Raw genomic sequence first — 16,827 nt, forward strand, 5'->3', positions numbered from 1 at the left:
TCGGCCGTACAGGAAGTTAGGAGCTAGGATTGTTCTTAGCTGTGTACATCCCAATATGGTGAGATGGTAGAGAACGGGAACAGACAGGGAGGTACTCTCTGCCCAGTGTGATTCTTTGGCCTTAGAACATACAGACAGTTTCACCACACAGGTCCCCGGCCAGGAGGGTGTCATACAAGGGAGCCACAAGGTGGACAAGCTGGAGTACTCTCTCCACACTACCTGTTCAGGGACCTAGAGCTGCCAGAGCAGGGGCAGCGTCCGCACCAGTGCAAGTCCAGGGAACCGGAGGCCAGGGCTTGGCTTCCTGTGGACGTGTTAGCTTCCTCCGGGAACCCAGCCCCCTTGCATGTGCCTTGTCTCCACCTGTAGTGGAACACCTGGCAGCCACATGACATTCCCAGATAAGCACAGAACCTAATGGCCCCCAAGGGACTCCAGGTCTAAGGGTACACATGTTCCTTTAAGAATCACGGCTGGGATATGTGTCCCCAACACCCACACCCCTGTGCCCTGGGAATAGTTGTCAGCATGTTGGAAGTCCAGCATAGGGGATGGCTGCTTCCATGGTGGAATCAAGGCAGGCTCCCAGGAGGAGGCAAGGTTTGGAAAGGGAGGGACACACAGTCCAGGTGGAGGAGGAGATTCTGCAGTAGGAGTACACAAGTGGTACATGTTTTGAAGTCAGGGAAGGTGTATCATGTGAGCTAAAAGGGTGACAAAAGCTAAACTGCCTCTTGGGACTCCTAGTAGAATTCTCTAGAACCTTGCCCTAAGAAATGCATTCTCAGTTGCCTACAAGGGCAGACAAGCAGCATGCCTGGGCCCCCTGGGCTGGATATGTGAGTTTGGAACAGTGGGCTGGGACGAGGCTGGGGAACACACACACGTTCAAATCACGGGTCGCTGCTGGCCTGCTGAGTTCTCCAGGGAAGCCAGGTGCACTGACTGTGACGTGGATATGGAAATATTGGCAATCCAGAAAACACTTGACGCATGTTCCATCAGAGCCTGACCACCCATGGAGGCCTCTAGTGGGTGACTTTCAGCATGAGAGCATGGAGGCTCATGTGGAGAGGACAGCCAAGCTTGTGCAGGGACTTGGGAAGCAAACAGGACAGCGTGTGGCTCTTGGGAGAAGGATGCCTCCCAAGCCCTCAGACTAGACCAAGGCAGCACTGGGGCCATCGTTACAGATGTATGCTCGAGGCTGTGAACCTCTGTCCCTTTGTTCTCTGTAATAAAGGGCACTTGCATGAGAAACTTTTTTTTGCGGGGAGGGGGGGTGATGTTAGAGAACGTCCTGCAGCCAGCAGTGGCCAAGTCCTGTCAGTGTCAGCCTGAGGGAGCAGGACACAGTGATGGCAGAGGTGTCATGGGAGCAGGCCTGCAGGTGACAGGGGACAGGCAGCCCACACAGAGGAGTGCATTCCTGAGCCCTCCCCACTCCCAGCCAATGTCTGCAGTAATTAAGTATGCAGGAGGGAATGGAGGAAATACTGCTCGACCGCTAATAGTTATTTTTTTTTCTCCCCTTTTAAAACATACCCAGAAACCCCAGCAGCAGCTTCACCATAAGGATTTATCACAGTGTGTTCAGTGTTGCCAGCTACATTTAACAGCGAGCATTTTCTCCTGCTTCAACCTTACTCCTCTCTCTGCTTTCTACTTTGGTTTAATTTTTGCTTCATTACGAATTAATAATATTGATGCCATATGTTAAATCGAACCACAGTGCCCTCTCGGAGCCCTTTACAAAAGACATATTCTCAGGCGAGATACTCCCTTTGGAACGCCCACGCAGGCAGCAGAAGTTGAACTTGGCTTTCCTCTGTGCTACCCACTCCTTTTCTCCAAGTTCCTTGAAGAGAGTGAGAGTGGGGCAGAGGCAGGGGAGGAAATAATAAACACTTCAGCTGAATTTATTCTCGGTGTCCATCTCTCAAAATGCATTGCATAGATCAGCAGTTTTCAGAGTGAATTATGCTAATGCCCGTCTGGCCGAATCCTATTTTTCTTTTTCGCGAAGAAACGAGAAAGAATGAAGCATCATTCTCCCATCAACACCTGACTCTTCTAACCAGCTTTCTGTATCATTTCCTCCGGAGGCACCTACCAGTACCACATATTACCATTGATTGTGTACCTCCCATTCTCTCTCTCTCTCTCTCTCTCTCTCTCTCTCTCTCTCTCTCTCTCTCTCTTTAAAGACATATTTATTTAGTTGAAAGGAGATCTCCCAAACACTCGTTCCCCCAACCCCCGCAAATGGCCAGGATTGGGCCAGGCTGAAACCAGGAGCCTGGAACTCCATCGGGGTCTCCAAAATGGCTGCATGGGTCCAAGTACTTAGAGCATCTTCCCCTGCCTTTCCAGAAGCTAGACTGGAAGTGGAGCAACCAGGACTGGAAGCAGTGTTCTTCTAAAGATGCCACCACGCTGGCCCCCATTTGCTCTTTAAAAATGTGTTTAATCATAACTGCTGGGTGTGGAGGCTGCCCTAAGAAACAGGAATGACCTCATGGATGGTGTGGTTTGCCAACTTCTCTCTACAGAAAATGCATTTCTCTCCTGCCCTGGCAGCTGGGTGACAGATCTGGGAAAGGGCCCTTGTGAATGACCTGGGATACTTTCCCCCACTCTGCCTGGGTCAGGATCCAAGTGACTTGCATATGCCGCATCTTCCAAGGCAGCAAACAGCCTTGTGGGCAGAGCCGGGAGAGGTTCAGCAGTTTGCCAAAATCGGGTTTATTTCCAGCAAACATGGCAGCTCATGCCTGACTGGAACATTTGTTTCCTTCCACTTGGAAATCCCTCCTTCCGCATCACTCTCATGTCTTCCAGAACCCCAGGTCTCATTAAAAAAAAAAAAAAGAATTTAATTTAATTTAATTGGAAAGGCAGATTTTACAGAGAGAAGGACAAAGAGAGAGACAGATCTTCTGTCTACTGGTCCACTCCCCAAGTGGCTACAACAGCCAGAACTGAACCAATCTGAAGCCAGGAGCAAGGAGCTTCCTCTGGGTCTCCCACATGAGTCCCAAGGCTTTGGGACTTTGTTTTTTTCCCACTGCTTTCCCAGGCCACGATCAGGGAACTGGAAGGGAAGTGGAGTAGCCAGAATACAAACTGGCACCCATTTGGGATCCCAGTGTTTGCAAGGTAAGGAGTTAGACACTGAACCATCATGCCTGGCCCCCAGGTCTCCTTTTGAATGAGATGTTTTTCCTCCTTCTGCTTTGCCATTGCACTCCCTCTGGTCGTGACAAAGATACTGTTTCATAATGGGTTCCATCCAGAAGGGTGTCATTCCCTGAGAGGCAATGCGGTGTGTTAGAATGTTCTAGAATTGAGCTGTAAGGGCTCTGGCTTCTCTGTCACGGATTCTTTGATGACATTGATGCACCATGCTCTCTCCTGAGCAGGGCTGTGAGCCTTCACCCCGGACAGTGCTGCCCTTTAAAAAGCTGCACCCCTTGTAGACATTTAGGTGGTGTTCGGTCTCGCTTTTAAATTCATCAGGATCATCTGTTAACCACCTTACCGAGGCCTGACTCTGGGGTTGGGGGAGGCGGGCAACAGCTCTTTGCTGCACAGAGAATGATGAACACCGGATTCTAGAGTTGGGCTTCATGGAGTAGGAAGAGCTAGATTTCCCGTGAGATGTTAGTTGTTGGTAAGACGCAGGGATGATCAAGTCTGAGCTTTCTGCACCCCTGCTCCTAGCAAATCCGAGCAGAGTGTGGCTCTCCCATCTTCCATGCACATTTCCCTTGGGTTCTGGGGCTGAAGTAGGAGGGAGAAAGGTGGGGCCTTGCCTTGTCCACCCTTGTGCCAGGTACTGATTTGGTCCTTAAAAGAGCGTTGTGTGGCAAGTAGCCCTATCTGTTCTTGACATACATATACGAAGTTGGGGTGCAGCAGGCTTACTCAGGGGTCACACTGCATAGTCAAAGTGCAGGCTCACATGCACTTGACTGTGAAGCCCATCTTTCCCCAGCACACACCTAGCCTCTTTCTTTTGATCGGTTCTGGCTTCTCAGGCTGCCGTATTTCTCAGATTTCTCTTCCACTAAAGAATGTATCCTATTCATTTCAAGAGCTGCATCCCAGGGCACCAGGGGAAGCCAATCTCAACAGCCAGGGCCCAAGCAGACTTCACATTTTTACTCCAGACTCTGAGATGACTTACACCCTCTGAGAGCGGGTCAAGACCTTCCCCTCCGCATGGCTCACTGGGCCCAGAACGCTGGCTGTACAGCCTGGGCTCAGCATCAATTGCATGACCAGCAAATGGATGAGTGGGTGGCAAATCCAACCCCAGGGCCACACATATTAAGCTTCCACATCTTTCCCTGTCTGAATCTATTGATAATATCTGCCATGCTTAGGGACAGGCCTGGGAGACCCTATCTCTAGGTCACCCTGACAGTTTTACTTGCAGGCTGCTGTCCCCAACTTGCTCAACAGGAGCCCTCCCTGCAGGTTGTTGGCCTGAGACCTTGGCATTTGATTTCTGGGGTTCCCCCATAGTCCGGAGATGGATGAATACACACACACCCCACCTCCCTGTCCCCAGGCCATAGGTCCCAAATCCAAAACTCTGTCTCCCAGGAAAGACCTGGGTGTGCATCCCTGCTGTATGATCTTGGACAGATCCCATCCCTTCTCTTGAGCCTCAGCTTACCCATCACTGACATGGATCCAGAAAGCCTCTTGTAGCTGCTGAGCAGGAAAAGGCATTCCAAAAAAAAAAAAAAAAAGCCTACTAGAACCACAGTTCTTTGAAAGCAGTTCCTGGGTCCCTCTGTCCCAGAGCAGATGTTGCAATCAGCTGTTTTTGCAGGTCTGCCTGGAGAGGCTGAATTACCTGGGAAGTTGGGGTAGGGAGATTGGAAAATACCTGAGAATTCTCTTAGGTAAATTACGGCTCCTGTTAAAGGCTTCACACTTCTATTTTCTACCTGTCAGGGAGAAAAAAAAAATTACACAGCAGTGGTCAGTTTGGTTTCCCTTTTTCTACTCCATTAACCCGGAAAGCAGAGAGCCAGGCAGCTTTCTGTCCTGGGGGAAGCAGGGAGCCCAACGGACAATGATGTGCTAATTAGAGAAAACCTAGGGCCTCGCCTAATGAAGCTTGGGAAATTAGCAGCGCGGGTTGCTAGATTACTCTGGGCGAGAACAGGGATGCCAACCGTGCAGAACCCGATAGAGATAGCCATCTCGGTGACAGGTGATGAGAAAAGCTTCGCGCAGCGTTGACATGCTGCTACTGGGGCTCAATAACTGCGTGCTGATGTGCTTTGAAGCCTGCCATGGTGACTTGCAGTGGCAATAAGGGAGCGGGGTGCCCCTCCCCAACTCTTTCCCTACCCTGCCCCAGGAAGAAGCAGGGTGGGAACAGATGGCCTGGGAAACAGGGCCAGGCAGGCAGCAAGGAAAGAAGGAGTGCCTAGTGATGAGGTACACCAGCCTCCACGGGGCCCCAGAGCAGAGAGTGCCCTCAGCCGCCATCATCAGGGGCGGGTGTGGGTTTGGGTTTGGAGACTTCCCAGCTTACCAATCAATCCACCTCCTGTCGGGCTCCCTGGGGGAGCTGTTCACACAAGTAACACTGACAAATGACAGCTTTGAAGGCACTTCATCATCAGCCAAGTCCACAGGTGGGGATGCATTTGAAGGGTTGAAAGCAACAGCGAACACAATTCACCATGGTTCAGGGTCACGTCCAGCCTCCCAGGACCATCCCATTCAGGCAGAGCACAGGAGCACACTGGGACAAGTGCAGGCTGCCTCAAGAACCCAGACGCGCCATCTCTCCAGCATGGGCAAGATCACTCAGGCAGCAGCCTCCAGGCTGAGTCCCCAGCTCTGGAACAGGAGCAGAGGAAAGTCAAGAGACAGCGAAGGAAAGTGGCCATGCTGTGGGCCCGTCAGGTAGCAGACACAAGGCCTGTTCTGTAGCATTAACTCCATCTGTGACCAAGCACATGGGCAGGTGTTGTTGTCTCCTTACCTGGCACCAGGGAAGCAAAGGCTTAATTCAGTTGTGCACAGATAACACAAGACTCAAATCTCTATCTGGCCTGAACCCCAGAAGTATGCTCTTTGTGGGATGCCAGCTGCCTCCCCACCTCCCCAGACCCCTCAGAAACTGGAAGGGGATGATGAGACGCTCCGAGGGTCACCCTTCCCTGTTCCTCCTAAAATCAGAACTCAGTGGGTTCTCCCTGGCAGCCAGCAAGACTGTGTCAGGTCACACCCAGGGGCTGGGACTGGGTCTGTGCTACTATGCGTCTACGTTCTAGACTTCAGTGTGACCGATTTGATGCTTCAGTGCAATCTTCAGCGAGCAGATTCAGATGGGTGAAGTGCAGAAGCCCGGAGCCCCTGCATGTAGCTGTGGTCCCAGGGACCCACCCGGTTAGCGGGTCCAATGGAGATTGCTTCAGTGGAGCCAGCAGCAGCTTCGGTCCCCCCATGATGATGTCACTCTGGGGCCCTCAGAGCACCCCTGAGCACCCAGCTTTTCTTCTCCTAAGCAGCAAGAAGAGGAAGTCGTGTATGTGAGATGTGGTTTTTGAAAGGCAGGGTTTGTCACTTCCCTGTGGCCCACAGACACCCGATGGCTCTCATGGCAGCTCCTGGGGACGGGTGGTGTTGCCTGAGGCTGCAGAAAGATGAAAGGTTCTAACAGTGCCCCATACCTTCCAAGTGGCAAAGCCAGGACTCAACCCAAGACTTGCTGTGACAAAGCCCTTGCTCTTTCCCTCCCATCACACCCCTGATAGCCAAGAGACTAAATGCTCAGCAGCACACACGGGCCCGGTCCTGCTTGTAGACCTGTGCAGCCGTATGTGTGTCTTCCAGTGTCCCTGCCATCCACCTCCAGGAGTCCCAGACAGGAAACACAGCCCTGGCAGGGACATGGCCTTAGGAGAAATGGCAGAAGCTGTGGACTCCTCCCAGGGCTGGAGTCTTGGAAAGTTCAAGGACAGGAAGCCAGCAGGTGGGTGTCCAGTGAGGGCCCTGCTTCCTGGTTTGCCGACAGCTGAGTTCTCCTGGCATTGTCATGTGGCAGAGAGCAGAAAGGAAGCCAGCTTTTTCCTACCACTTCTCAGAAGGGCACTGATCCAGGGGCCAGCACTGTGATGTGTTGGGTTAAGTTACCACTTGCAGCACCAGCATTCCTTATAAGCATGGGTTCAAGTCCCAGCCTCTCCACTTCCAATCTAGCTCCCAGCTAATGCACCTGGGAAAGAAATGGAAGATGACCCAAATCCTTGGGCCCCTGCCACCCACATAGGAGACCCAGATGGAGTTCCAGGCTCTTGGCTTCAGTCTGACTCAACACTAGCCATTGCAGCTAATTGGAGAGTGAACAGTGGGTGGAAACTTGTTCTGTCTCCTTCTTCCCCTTCCCCTCTCTCTCTCCTTCGCTCTGCTTCTCCCTTCCTTTCCCCCTCCCACTCTCCTTCCCTCTTGCTGTCACTGTTTTTTTAAGGAGCACTAATACCATTCATGAGGGCTCCACCCTCAGGACCGAAAGCCCCACCTCCCAGTGCCATCACATTGCAAGTGCAGGATTGCAACCTGTGTAGATTCAGGGCAAGGTTTCGTGTAACCCAGCAGGCCACAGAGGCAAGGGCCCAATCCGCCCAGTCCAAGTCACACTCTTGCTAACGCTCCCCCGTCTGGTGTCCGGCAGGAATTGCAAGCTCAGCAGTGGCAGTTTGTCCATGGCCTCTGTGGACATCCTCTACATCGACGTCACCAGGAAGTGGAACTCTCTCGCCTTGGACAAGCGGGACTCAGGTACCTGATGGCTGCCTCCACCGCACAGGCACCGGGCAGGATGGGCAGACAGGAAGGGCGCATTTTCTTCCCGTTCTCATTGAGGGGGAAGGGAGTAGATGCGCCCATCAGTCCAAGACATCATTTCCAGCGTGAAATGAAATTTAGGTTTGGGCCTAACATTCTAACTCTACCATCAGCATGCCCTGGCTTTGCTTAAGGCTCAGTTACTCGTTTATTCATTGCTTGAGTCCATGCTGTGCCATGCATTGGGTAGACTGATGTGGAAAGTGCTTGGTTCTCGCCTGGAAGGAATTCACCACAGAGGGGGGTGGCAGATGAGAAAGTGAGTTTTGTCTTGTATAATGTGGGCTGGGACAGAGGGCGGTGCAGAGGTGCTGTTTTGGAGCTCAACACAGGAGGTTCTGGTCCAGGGAGGGCCAGGGGGGAATGAGGGACAAGCTGTAGAGGCAGGTGAGTGGCCCCTGACAAGGCTGTTGTTGGCCTAGACACAGACATAGGAGAGGATGCTGTGCCCCAGGTACCGCAGCCCATGATGGGGTTGGAACAGAGAGGGGAAAGAGAGAGGGGAGACGGAGCTGTGGAAACCTTGAATATCACATGGGAAATCACCTTGAACCTCCAGGGCATGTTTGGGGGGGATTTGGGTGGACAGCTGCAGAGCCTGACCTATTTGCTCACACTGAGTGTTTCTCTAAAAAGATACACACACATACACACACACACACACACACACACACACACACACACACACACGGTACCTCCAGCTCCTCTGTGAAATGACACTGGCTACACCTGCATCCCGAGTTGCTGTATCCATGGGCGTGGACCCATGTGAGGACAACCCTGACAGCACCTGCCAGTTCCCCTAGTCACTGGGTACCCCTTGGGGAGACTCCTGGGGGTGGCCCATCTGGCAGCTGGTACTTCCCAGTCCAGGCTGCCCCGCAACTTTTCACCAACAGTGTCCACAGCAGGCTTTTGCTACAGGGCATCCCCAACAACAAGGGCGCTTGGGGTCTATTGGCTGCTGGCTCTGTGCTTGGGAACGAGGCCACCAGCTGCCAGTTGGTGGCCACCCTGCTGTGTACCACATGCTCCCCTGGGCAGTGTGCAGGGACAGGGCTGCTGGAATTCTGGAGGTAGGTCTGCTGAGGTCTGTGGCACAGCAGGGAAACTGAGGCTTTGACACCTACCCACCTGGATCCCCTGCCCGGCTACTTTCTCCTCTAATTAGTCCTGGAGCATTGCAAGCACCAAGCTCCCTGCTGCTCCCCTTTCTGCAACTCAAGAGCAAAACTCCAGTCACCACAACAGGAGGACTTTTTCTGCCATCAAGAGCTCCCCTGCACCTTGCAAGACTGGGTCAGGAGCAAAAAAGTAGATGAAAGATCATTTGCTGGCCCGAGCTTTCCCACATGACAGCCGTGCCAAGCAGTGACGCTTTCTGCTGGCACCTTCAGAAAGTGAAGCTGCTGCTGCCACGGCCACTCAGTGAGTTGAAAGTGGGTGTCATCATCGCCGGATGCTGCGGAGGGGCTGGGGGCTGCAGCGGAGTTCTTAAATATTGAAATTGATCAGGAGTAGCAGCAGGAAGCTATTTATCATGTTTTATTGCTTCAAACTAGCATCGCCATCTGGCCCATTGTTCATTCTGAGTGGGTTTTCATGTTTTGTTTGCCTCTCAAATCGCTCCGTGGAAGCAGCACGCACGGGGTGCCCATAGTTCAGGCTGTGGGCAGGTTTGCAGGGGGTCTGGCAGAGGCTGTCCACTCTGCTGACCAAATTCAAGAAAATCTGAAACTTTTTTTTATTTAGTTTTAGCACATGCCAATGAGGGAATCTGGGAGTGGCATCTGGCCAGGCCCTCTGACACATTCCTATCAACCCCTGACGATGTAGACTAGCAGTCAGTAGCAGCAAAGGCAACTTTGAAAGGACCTTGTGCAAGGAATCTTCCGGAAGGTCATGGGAAATGCAAATTGTGAAAGCAATCTGTGTGGATCTCATAATGTTTTGTACCAAAGGAAACATCTCTGTTAATTTTCTCAATGAGCCCTTGGGAATGTGCTCTTGGGCGCACGCATCACTACTGGTTCTCTGCCTGGACTTTACAAGTGGGTGATGGTGCCTCATTTTACAGATAGGGGTGCTGAGGTTCCAAGAGCAAATGTGACCTGTCTGAAATCGCAAAGGCAGGACTTGAACTCAAGTCCCTGACCTCTGGGCCTAGGGTGCTGTCCCCAACTGGGGACCTTGTACATGACCTGGAACATGCAGTGGGAGTGCTGAGTGTGTCAACACAGAACATGCCACGTGCCATGTCCCCCAGGAAGGGAGCTCCAAGTACAAGAACCATGGCTTATGGTAAAGGCTGTCCCATGGGCAGGGTCTCCCAGTGGCTGAGGTCAACACCCACGCCCAGTGCATGCATCCGCCTCCTTTTCTGAAGCCAGCCTCATCATCCTTTTGCTCAAATGAGATGTCAGCAGTGCCTACCAAAGGGTCACCAAGGTCCCTGATGTGTAAGACCTTTTGGAATAAAGACACCGGCCAGAGAGAGCAGCCTCCTGACATGGAGAAGAAAGATGGCACTTCAGCAGATTTGTAAGGAAAGAATCCAGCCGCGTGAGAGAAAGCATGCATATCACACACACACACACACACGCAGCACCACAGACCATCCTTTCCGCTTGTTCGCCGATTGTTTGATTTGCTCCCCAGTGTGCCCACAACCAACAGAGCTGGGTGCCCCTGAGATCTCAGTTGGGGTCTCCTACAGAGGTGGGCGGGGATGCAAGCCCCTGAGCTGCTGCCTGCCAGCCCCCAGAGTGTGTAGCAGAAGCTACGATGGGGAGCAGAGTCGGGACTTGAAGCCTGGCTCTCTGAGATGAGTGCCCAGGTGGCTGCTGTGCCAGAGACCCAGCCTTGTTTTGGTTTTGTTTCATTGACCTTCAGGTGCACAGACTTGAATGAATCCCCATTCTTGTTTCATGAGACTTCCACCATGGCCCATGCAAAGCCTGGTTTTACTTAGCTAGCTTTGCATGGGATCTGTTTTTAATAGTGAAATCACGGCCCACTAACTCCCCACCCAAAGCAGAGTTAGGGTTCAGAAATAACCTGCATCAATGCACTGTTCTCCCGCCAGTGCCTACCCACTCCCCACTGCACCCCTCATCACCCTCATCTGCATCCCATGCCTATTGCTCCCTAAATAGGCTCATCTTCCTCTCTGCTAGAATGTCAAAGACTTTTCGGGAGCTTGATGGAATTTAGTAATAGGCAGTCTCACAGTCTCCAGCATGCCAATGCAATTTGTCATTTTTTTTTTCAAAAAAAAAAAAAAGGATCTTCATTTCCAATTTTAGAATTTTGCCTCAGAACACAGAAATCTAAATGAGGGCGTTATCAGCATAAAAACTGGGGTGTCATAGCCCCCTTGTTGGCCAGAATCAAAGGAGGAAGCACGTTTGGCGGGGAAGATGCAGTCATGTCATATCATGTCATGTAATTTCAGAGACTTTGCTCTCAGCTCTCCGTGGGCAGAGGTGAGGGCAGCATCAAGATGAGGCAATCAAAGGTGACACGGCTGGTCTCAGCTGGGAGAGGCAAGCATTGTGGCCTGCAGAGAGGATGCTAAGAGCCCAGGTCCTGGGCATCTGGCCCCTCAGACACCAGACCAGCTTCTTTTCTCTTTGTAACTACCCGTTGGGCTGTTTAAAGGGACAGAAATTATTCAAAATAATTGTGGAAAATGGGAATTCAAAGGCAAGTCTGTTTTGGTGCCAAACATGTTTAAATTCATGTGTAGCAAGGGGTCTCCAAAGTTTCTAAAAATGCAAATTATGAAAAAACAAAACTGGGTGAATTTCAAAAAGGTTTTACGTGCAAACAAACCTGGCTTCTAATTCTATTTTGCCATGAACTTCCTGAAGTAGCTTCATAGACTTACGGTCCCTTCCTGGTCACGAGAGAAAGTAGATTGAAAAGAAAGAGCATTGCACTGGAGCGTCTCCTCCCATCCCCCATCCATGAGCGTATACACACACAGACTCACACACGTGATGTAAGGATCTTTAAAGAAATCCATAGGAATGTGTAGACCCCGGTTGAAATCCAGGTTCGTAGCTTTGGCCTGGCCCAGCCCCAGGCTTTTGCTAACATTTAGAATGGAGGGAAGGGGAGTAAACCAATAGGTGAAAGTAACATCTCTGATTTCAAACTCCACCTCATTGTGTCTCTCTGCCTTTGAAAAACTCTGCATATAGATTTCAAAAAAAAAATATGTCTGGCACTGGAATTAACTTACCTTTCAATTTCATTTCCCATGAACTTTTAAAGGTCCCTTTGGCTTGTGCTACTGATTCTTGAATGAAAATAAGAGACAATTGTGTTGCCTGAGCGGTGGTCCCTGAGCTATCTGTCCCAATTGTTGGGCTGCCCTGCAGTGTACCCAAAGCCCTGGAATTGGCCAGCTTGGCTTTGAACCCAGAATTCATAACTTTAGGGCTTCAGAGAAGTTAAAAAACTTTCTCCCAGCCACCTGTTCATGCTGGGTAAAGTGGAGGTGTAGTGGCGGCCACGTGATAGAAGCTTTGAGATGAATGAGATGAAACAAAACCTGAAGAGTGCTCAGGGCGGCAGCTGTCCCAGGGAAATGTTCAATCAGCAGAGGCTGCCACTGTCGCGATCACCTGTCACTGTGACCCTCATGTTACTTTGGTTGCACTCCTCTCTCGGGACCTGCTTCCTGGGGCCTACACCTGCTGTGTGCTCTGCAGGTATTGGGCAAGAATCACAAGAAAGGCCTGGGACATGGTTGCAGGAGATGCTGGGTGAACCCAACAAGGCACCAGGCCCCTTGTCTTGTCCCTGCCTGCTCACCTTGCCACTCCTTACTGGGGTGTGGTCTGGCCCGGCATGGGAACCCATGTGTCAAGCTCCAAGGGGGTTGGGGTGGGGCGGCTGCTGTGGAGCCAGGGAAGGCAGCAGGAAGTGCCACACGGGCACCCAGGGGCAGCAATAGTGGAAAGCTGGGCACACAGGCTGCTCACATCTCCCAGCTATGCAGGCCTTGCAGGTGCCCCTCCAAGCACCTGCCACCGCCTCAGAGGTCTGGCTTTGCCCAAGCTCTCACAGACCCTGCTGTCAACTTGCCACCATTCCACACATTCATGCTCAGTGGATTTCTGCAGGTCATCCGTTGCCCATACATTTGTGTGTCACCTGGGATGAGCCCCAAGCTCAGCCCCTGGAGTTAACAAGGCACGGAGAGGTGTAGAAGTGTTTTCACTGGGAGGCTTCATGAGGCCTCTCTTATGCATATACATAGGCACCCCCACCCCCTGAAAGACGGGGCGCCTCGCACCACGTCTGGCACAAACGCTGCCGTCAGATGGGCCTCTCTGGATGTGTGCCCTGCACACTTGCAAAATAGTTGGCGTCAGGATTATTTTTAATAAAGGCAAGGGAGGCAGCAGGGTGCCAGGCTGTCATCCAGCTCTCTCCAGGCTGGGGCTTTTGAGGCCACCTGCAGAGCGGGCTGCTTGTGCTGGAATGACTTCCTGGGGCACGTGTCACCTCTCCTGGCCCTGGGTCTCACAAGGACCTGTGCCTCCTCATCCTCAGTGGTGGAGGGATCCAGCGTCTAGTCTCATTAGATTCACTCTTTCTGTTTTTATTGGAAAGGCGGGTATCCAGAGAGGAGAGACAGAGAGAAAGATCTTCTGTCTGATGATTCACTCCCCAAGTGACCACAACAGCCAGTGCTTTCCCAGGCCACAGGCAGGGAGCTGGATGGGAAGTAGGGCCGCCAGGATTAGAACCGACACCCATATGGGATCCTGGTGCGTTCAAGGCAAGGACCTTAACCGCTACGCTATTGCGCCAGGCCCCACTGTTTCTGTATTAATTATTGTTTGTTTCCTTTCATTCAAGTTTGAATCAGGTAGCCCAGAAAGTGTTTTGTGCTAAATTGACAGAAACTTTGGTGCATTAACTTGTGAGCTTGTGTTGTTCAGCAAGAGCCTACAAAAGGGTGGAAGTGCTGGCCCCAGCGGCCAGGGAGCACTCTGCAGAGGGATGCTTTGTTGTGTAGGGGAGGGGCACCCTGTGCGCTCCTCTCAGCATGAGGGTATGCAACGTTGGATCTTAAAATTGTGTACACATACATACTTACATGTATGTATGAATGAAAACATGAAATTAGTTCATCAAAATGTGTATGTTTAGTGTTTTAGCTTAGTGCGCCATTCCACATTATTTATTAATCTAAGACTTTCTTGTTGACCCCTTGAATATTAACATTCAAGGGTGCAATGTGTATTCCTTTAGATTGTTAGTCACTATGATTTGTAATAAATTAACCTTTAAAATATGTTTGAGCTTGGGCCCGGCGGCATGGCCTAGCGGCTAAGGTCCTCGCCTTGAAAGCCCCGGGATCCCATATGGGCGCCGGTTCTAATCCCATATGGGCTCCACTTCCCATCCAGCTCCCTGCTTGTGGCCTGGGAAAGCAGTTGAGGACGGCCCAAAGCTTTGGGACCCTGCACCCGTGTTGCGGCTCACTTGGGGAGTGAAACATCGGATGGAGGATCTTCCTCTCTGTCTCTCCTCCTCTCTGTGTATCCGGCTTTCCAATAATATTGGAATTTTTCAAAAAAAATATGTTTGAGCTCTTCTGTAGTGTAGTAGGGCTCTCACAGGGTGGGGCGGCAAGAATTTTACTTTTCCAGTTGCTAATTGAACAAAATGGCCTCATTGTGTATTTTGATTTATAGAAATTTGTGTCTGGTCCCAGGAAATCATCTGGGGGTGGGGGGTGACTGTTCTAGAAAGATTGTGATGACTTGGGTTTTACAAAACAAAACAAAACAAAAACTAAATGACTTGGGGAGCCAGAGCATTTGAAATCCATAAGCCTCCTGTAACTCATCCTCCCTAACTGAATGGAACCCAGACTTCCGTTCAGTGTCACGTATCAGTGTGTTGAAGAGGCAGCTTTTCTTCCAATACACTGCATATGTAAGGTTGCTCTTCAGTAAATCAACAGAAGAGCTTGGGTGGCTTGGAATATACAGGGACAAGAGGCCAAATGGGTCAGGTTCGTGAGCATGCTCAGTAATGGAGAAGACTGCTTTGAGACCTTAACCCTAAAACCAAGCGACAGGAAGAGGGCTGTCAGTAAAGCGGAAGCTGGTCTTAGTTCCTATTGAGGTGAACCCTGTGATTAATTGTAAACAAACCAAAAAACTTGTCTCCAGAAAAGGGAATACAAAGAATAGCTATATCTCTTAATGGAATTTGGTCACGGGATAAGGTGTCTGTGTTGTCTAAAGTCATATCACTCTTAGCGGGCAGCCTAAACCTGTAGCTTCAGACTTCGGCATGCAGGGGGGTTGGCTTTCAGGAACCTGAGCATTGGTCCGACCTTGCCACCATCGTGCCGCTGAGCGTCAACTGCCACTCTGAGCTCAGAGCTTCCTGATTGTGGGAAAGCTCCTGCCCAGAAACTCCAGTCATCCTGAGTTTGGGTCTTATTGTTTCTGTGTGAGGTGTCTGTGCAGCTTTTAGTCATTGGAGTTTTCTGTGTTCCTTTCTGGTGATGAGCTATTTGAAAATACTGCCTTTCAAATCTGTTGAGCTTGTTGTTGCTGTTCAAGAAGTGTCCCCTTTATACAACGTTTTGCACGCACCTTGCAAATCATCGGCATGAGCATTCAGCAGTACTGGGGTACGGGGGAGGGGGTGTGGGAGGGGAAGGTTCACCAACACAGCTGGCCCTACTTGCAGTCCCTAGAAAGGCACCACCTTGGGAGGGCCAGACGTGGGGTTGGTAAGCACAGTTATGAACATGAAAACTTTCCATCTAGCCTCTGCTTTGGGTAGTTTTAAGAAATGTTGTATGTGGAGGATGGAAATGCTTATGTATTTATTTTTTTTTAAATCTTCTATTTGAAATTAAAATTATTTGGTAAATAACGGTTTGATATTTGGGGAGGGTTTTGGAGGGAGATGACGCCGGTGAGATATTGAAAGCTGTTGCTTCTGCGGCAAGGTGCTGTTAGTGAGTGGGGGAGTGCCCTTGTTTTGCCCAGCTGTTTGTTTTACATTTCTTTTATTCCAAATATTTAGACATCTGACATTCTCAACCAAAATTTCAATTATATACTGTAGTTTTTCTCTTTGTTGCAATATATTAAAATATCAGCGGTACTTTGGGGTTCTAAAGCTAGGATTTCTAAGTCAGTATGTGCGTTTCACATCATAAAGCTGTTAATGGTGAGCAAAGTATTATAATACTAACTAGATTGTTCCACATCTGTATAGTATATTATATGTATTTTGTGGTATTGAGATTATAGAAACTTTAAAGTGTCAAGCATGCATTTAATGTGTATTTTTAAACAAATTTATGGCAATTAAAATATTTGGAGACAAGGGTATCATGTTTCAATTTGGAAAGATCTTGTTAACACGTCTGTGTCATTAAGATGTTTTGTATAATGCCAAACCATAGCTGGAGAGACTAAGTTTAATAAATATCAAATAGATTTTCTGTATTTTTTTTTAAAGATTTATTTATTTTATTACAAAGTCAGATATACAGAGAGAGGAGGAGAGACAGAGAGGAAGATCTTCCATCCGATGATTCACTCCCCAAGTGAGCCGCAACGGCTGGTGCTGCGCTGATCCGAAGCCGGGAACCTGGAACCTCTTCCAGGTCTCCCACACGGTTGCAGGGTCCCAATGCATTGGGCCGTCCTTCCCAGGCCACAAGCAGGGAGCTGGATGAGAAGTGGAGCTACCGGGATTAGAACTGGCGCCCATATGGGATCCCGGGGCGTTCAAGGCAAGGACTTTAGCCGCTAAAGAACTTTCCTTTCCTCCTCTCCCCTCCCCTCCTCCTCTCCCCTCCTCTCCTCCTCTCCCCTCCTCCTCTCCTCTCCTCCTCTCCTCTCCCTTCCCCTTCTCTCTCCTGCTGTTTTGTTTCTCTGAAGAACCCTGACT

The 16,827-nt window shown here is 50.4% G+C and overlaps 1 protein-coding gene across 5 annotated transcripts in view; it reads left to right on the plus strand.

The window, feature by feature from the left end:
- The window catches only part of TTLL11 (tubulin tyrosine ligase like 11), a 214,465-nt gene that overhangs the window by 178,045 nt on the left and 19,593 nt on the right, over positions 1-16,827 (plus strand). For all 5 annotated transcript variants that reach the window (XM_058672145.1, XM_058672147.1, XM_058672148.1 and 2 more), the window contains exon 8: positions 7,709-7,815. In XM_058672145.1, the coding sequence (XP_058528128.1) occupies positions 7,709-7,815 (107 nt within the window). The remainder of the gene's footprint in view (positions 1-7,708; positions 7,816-16,827) is intronic.

This window comes from Ochotona princeps, chromosome 14 (assembly GCF_030435755.1).
Source record: "Ochotona princeps isolate mOchPri1 chromosome 14, mOchPri1.hap1, whole genome shotgun sequence".
In the NCBI taxonomy this organism is placed as follows: domain Eukaryota; kingdom Metazoa; phylum Chordata; class Mammalia; order Lagomorpha; family Ochotonidae; genus Ochotona; species Ochotona princeps.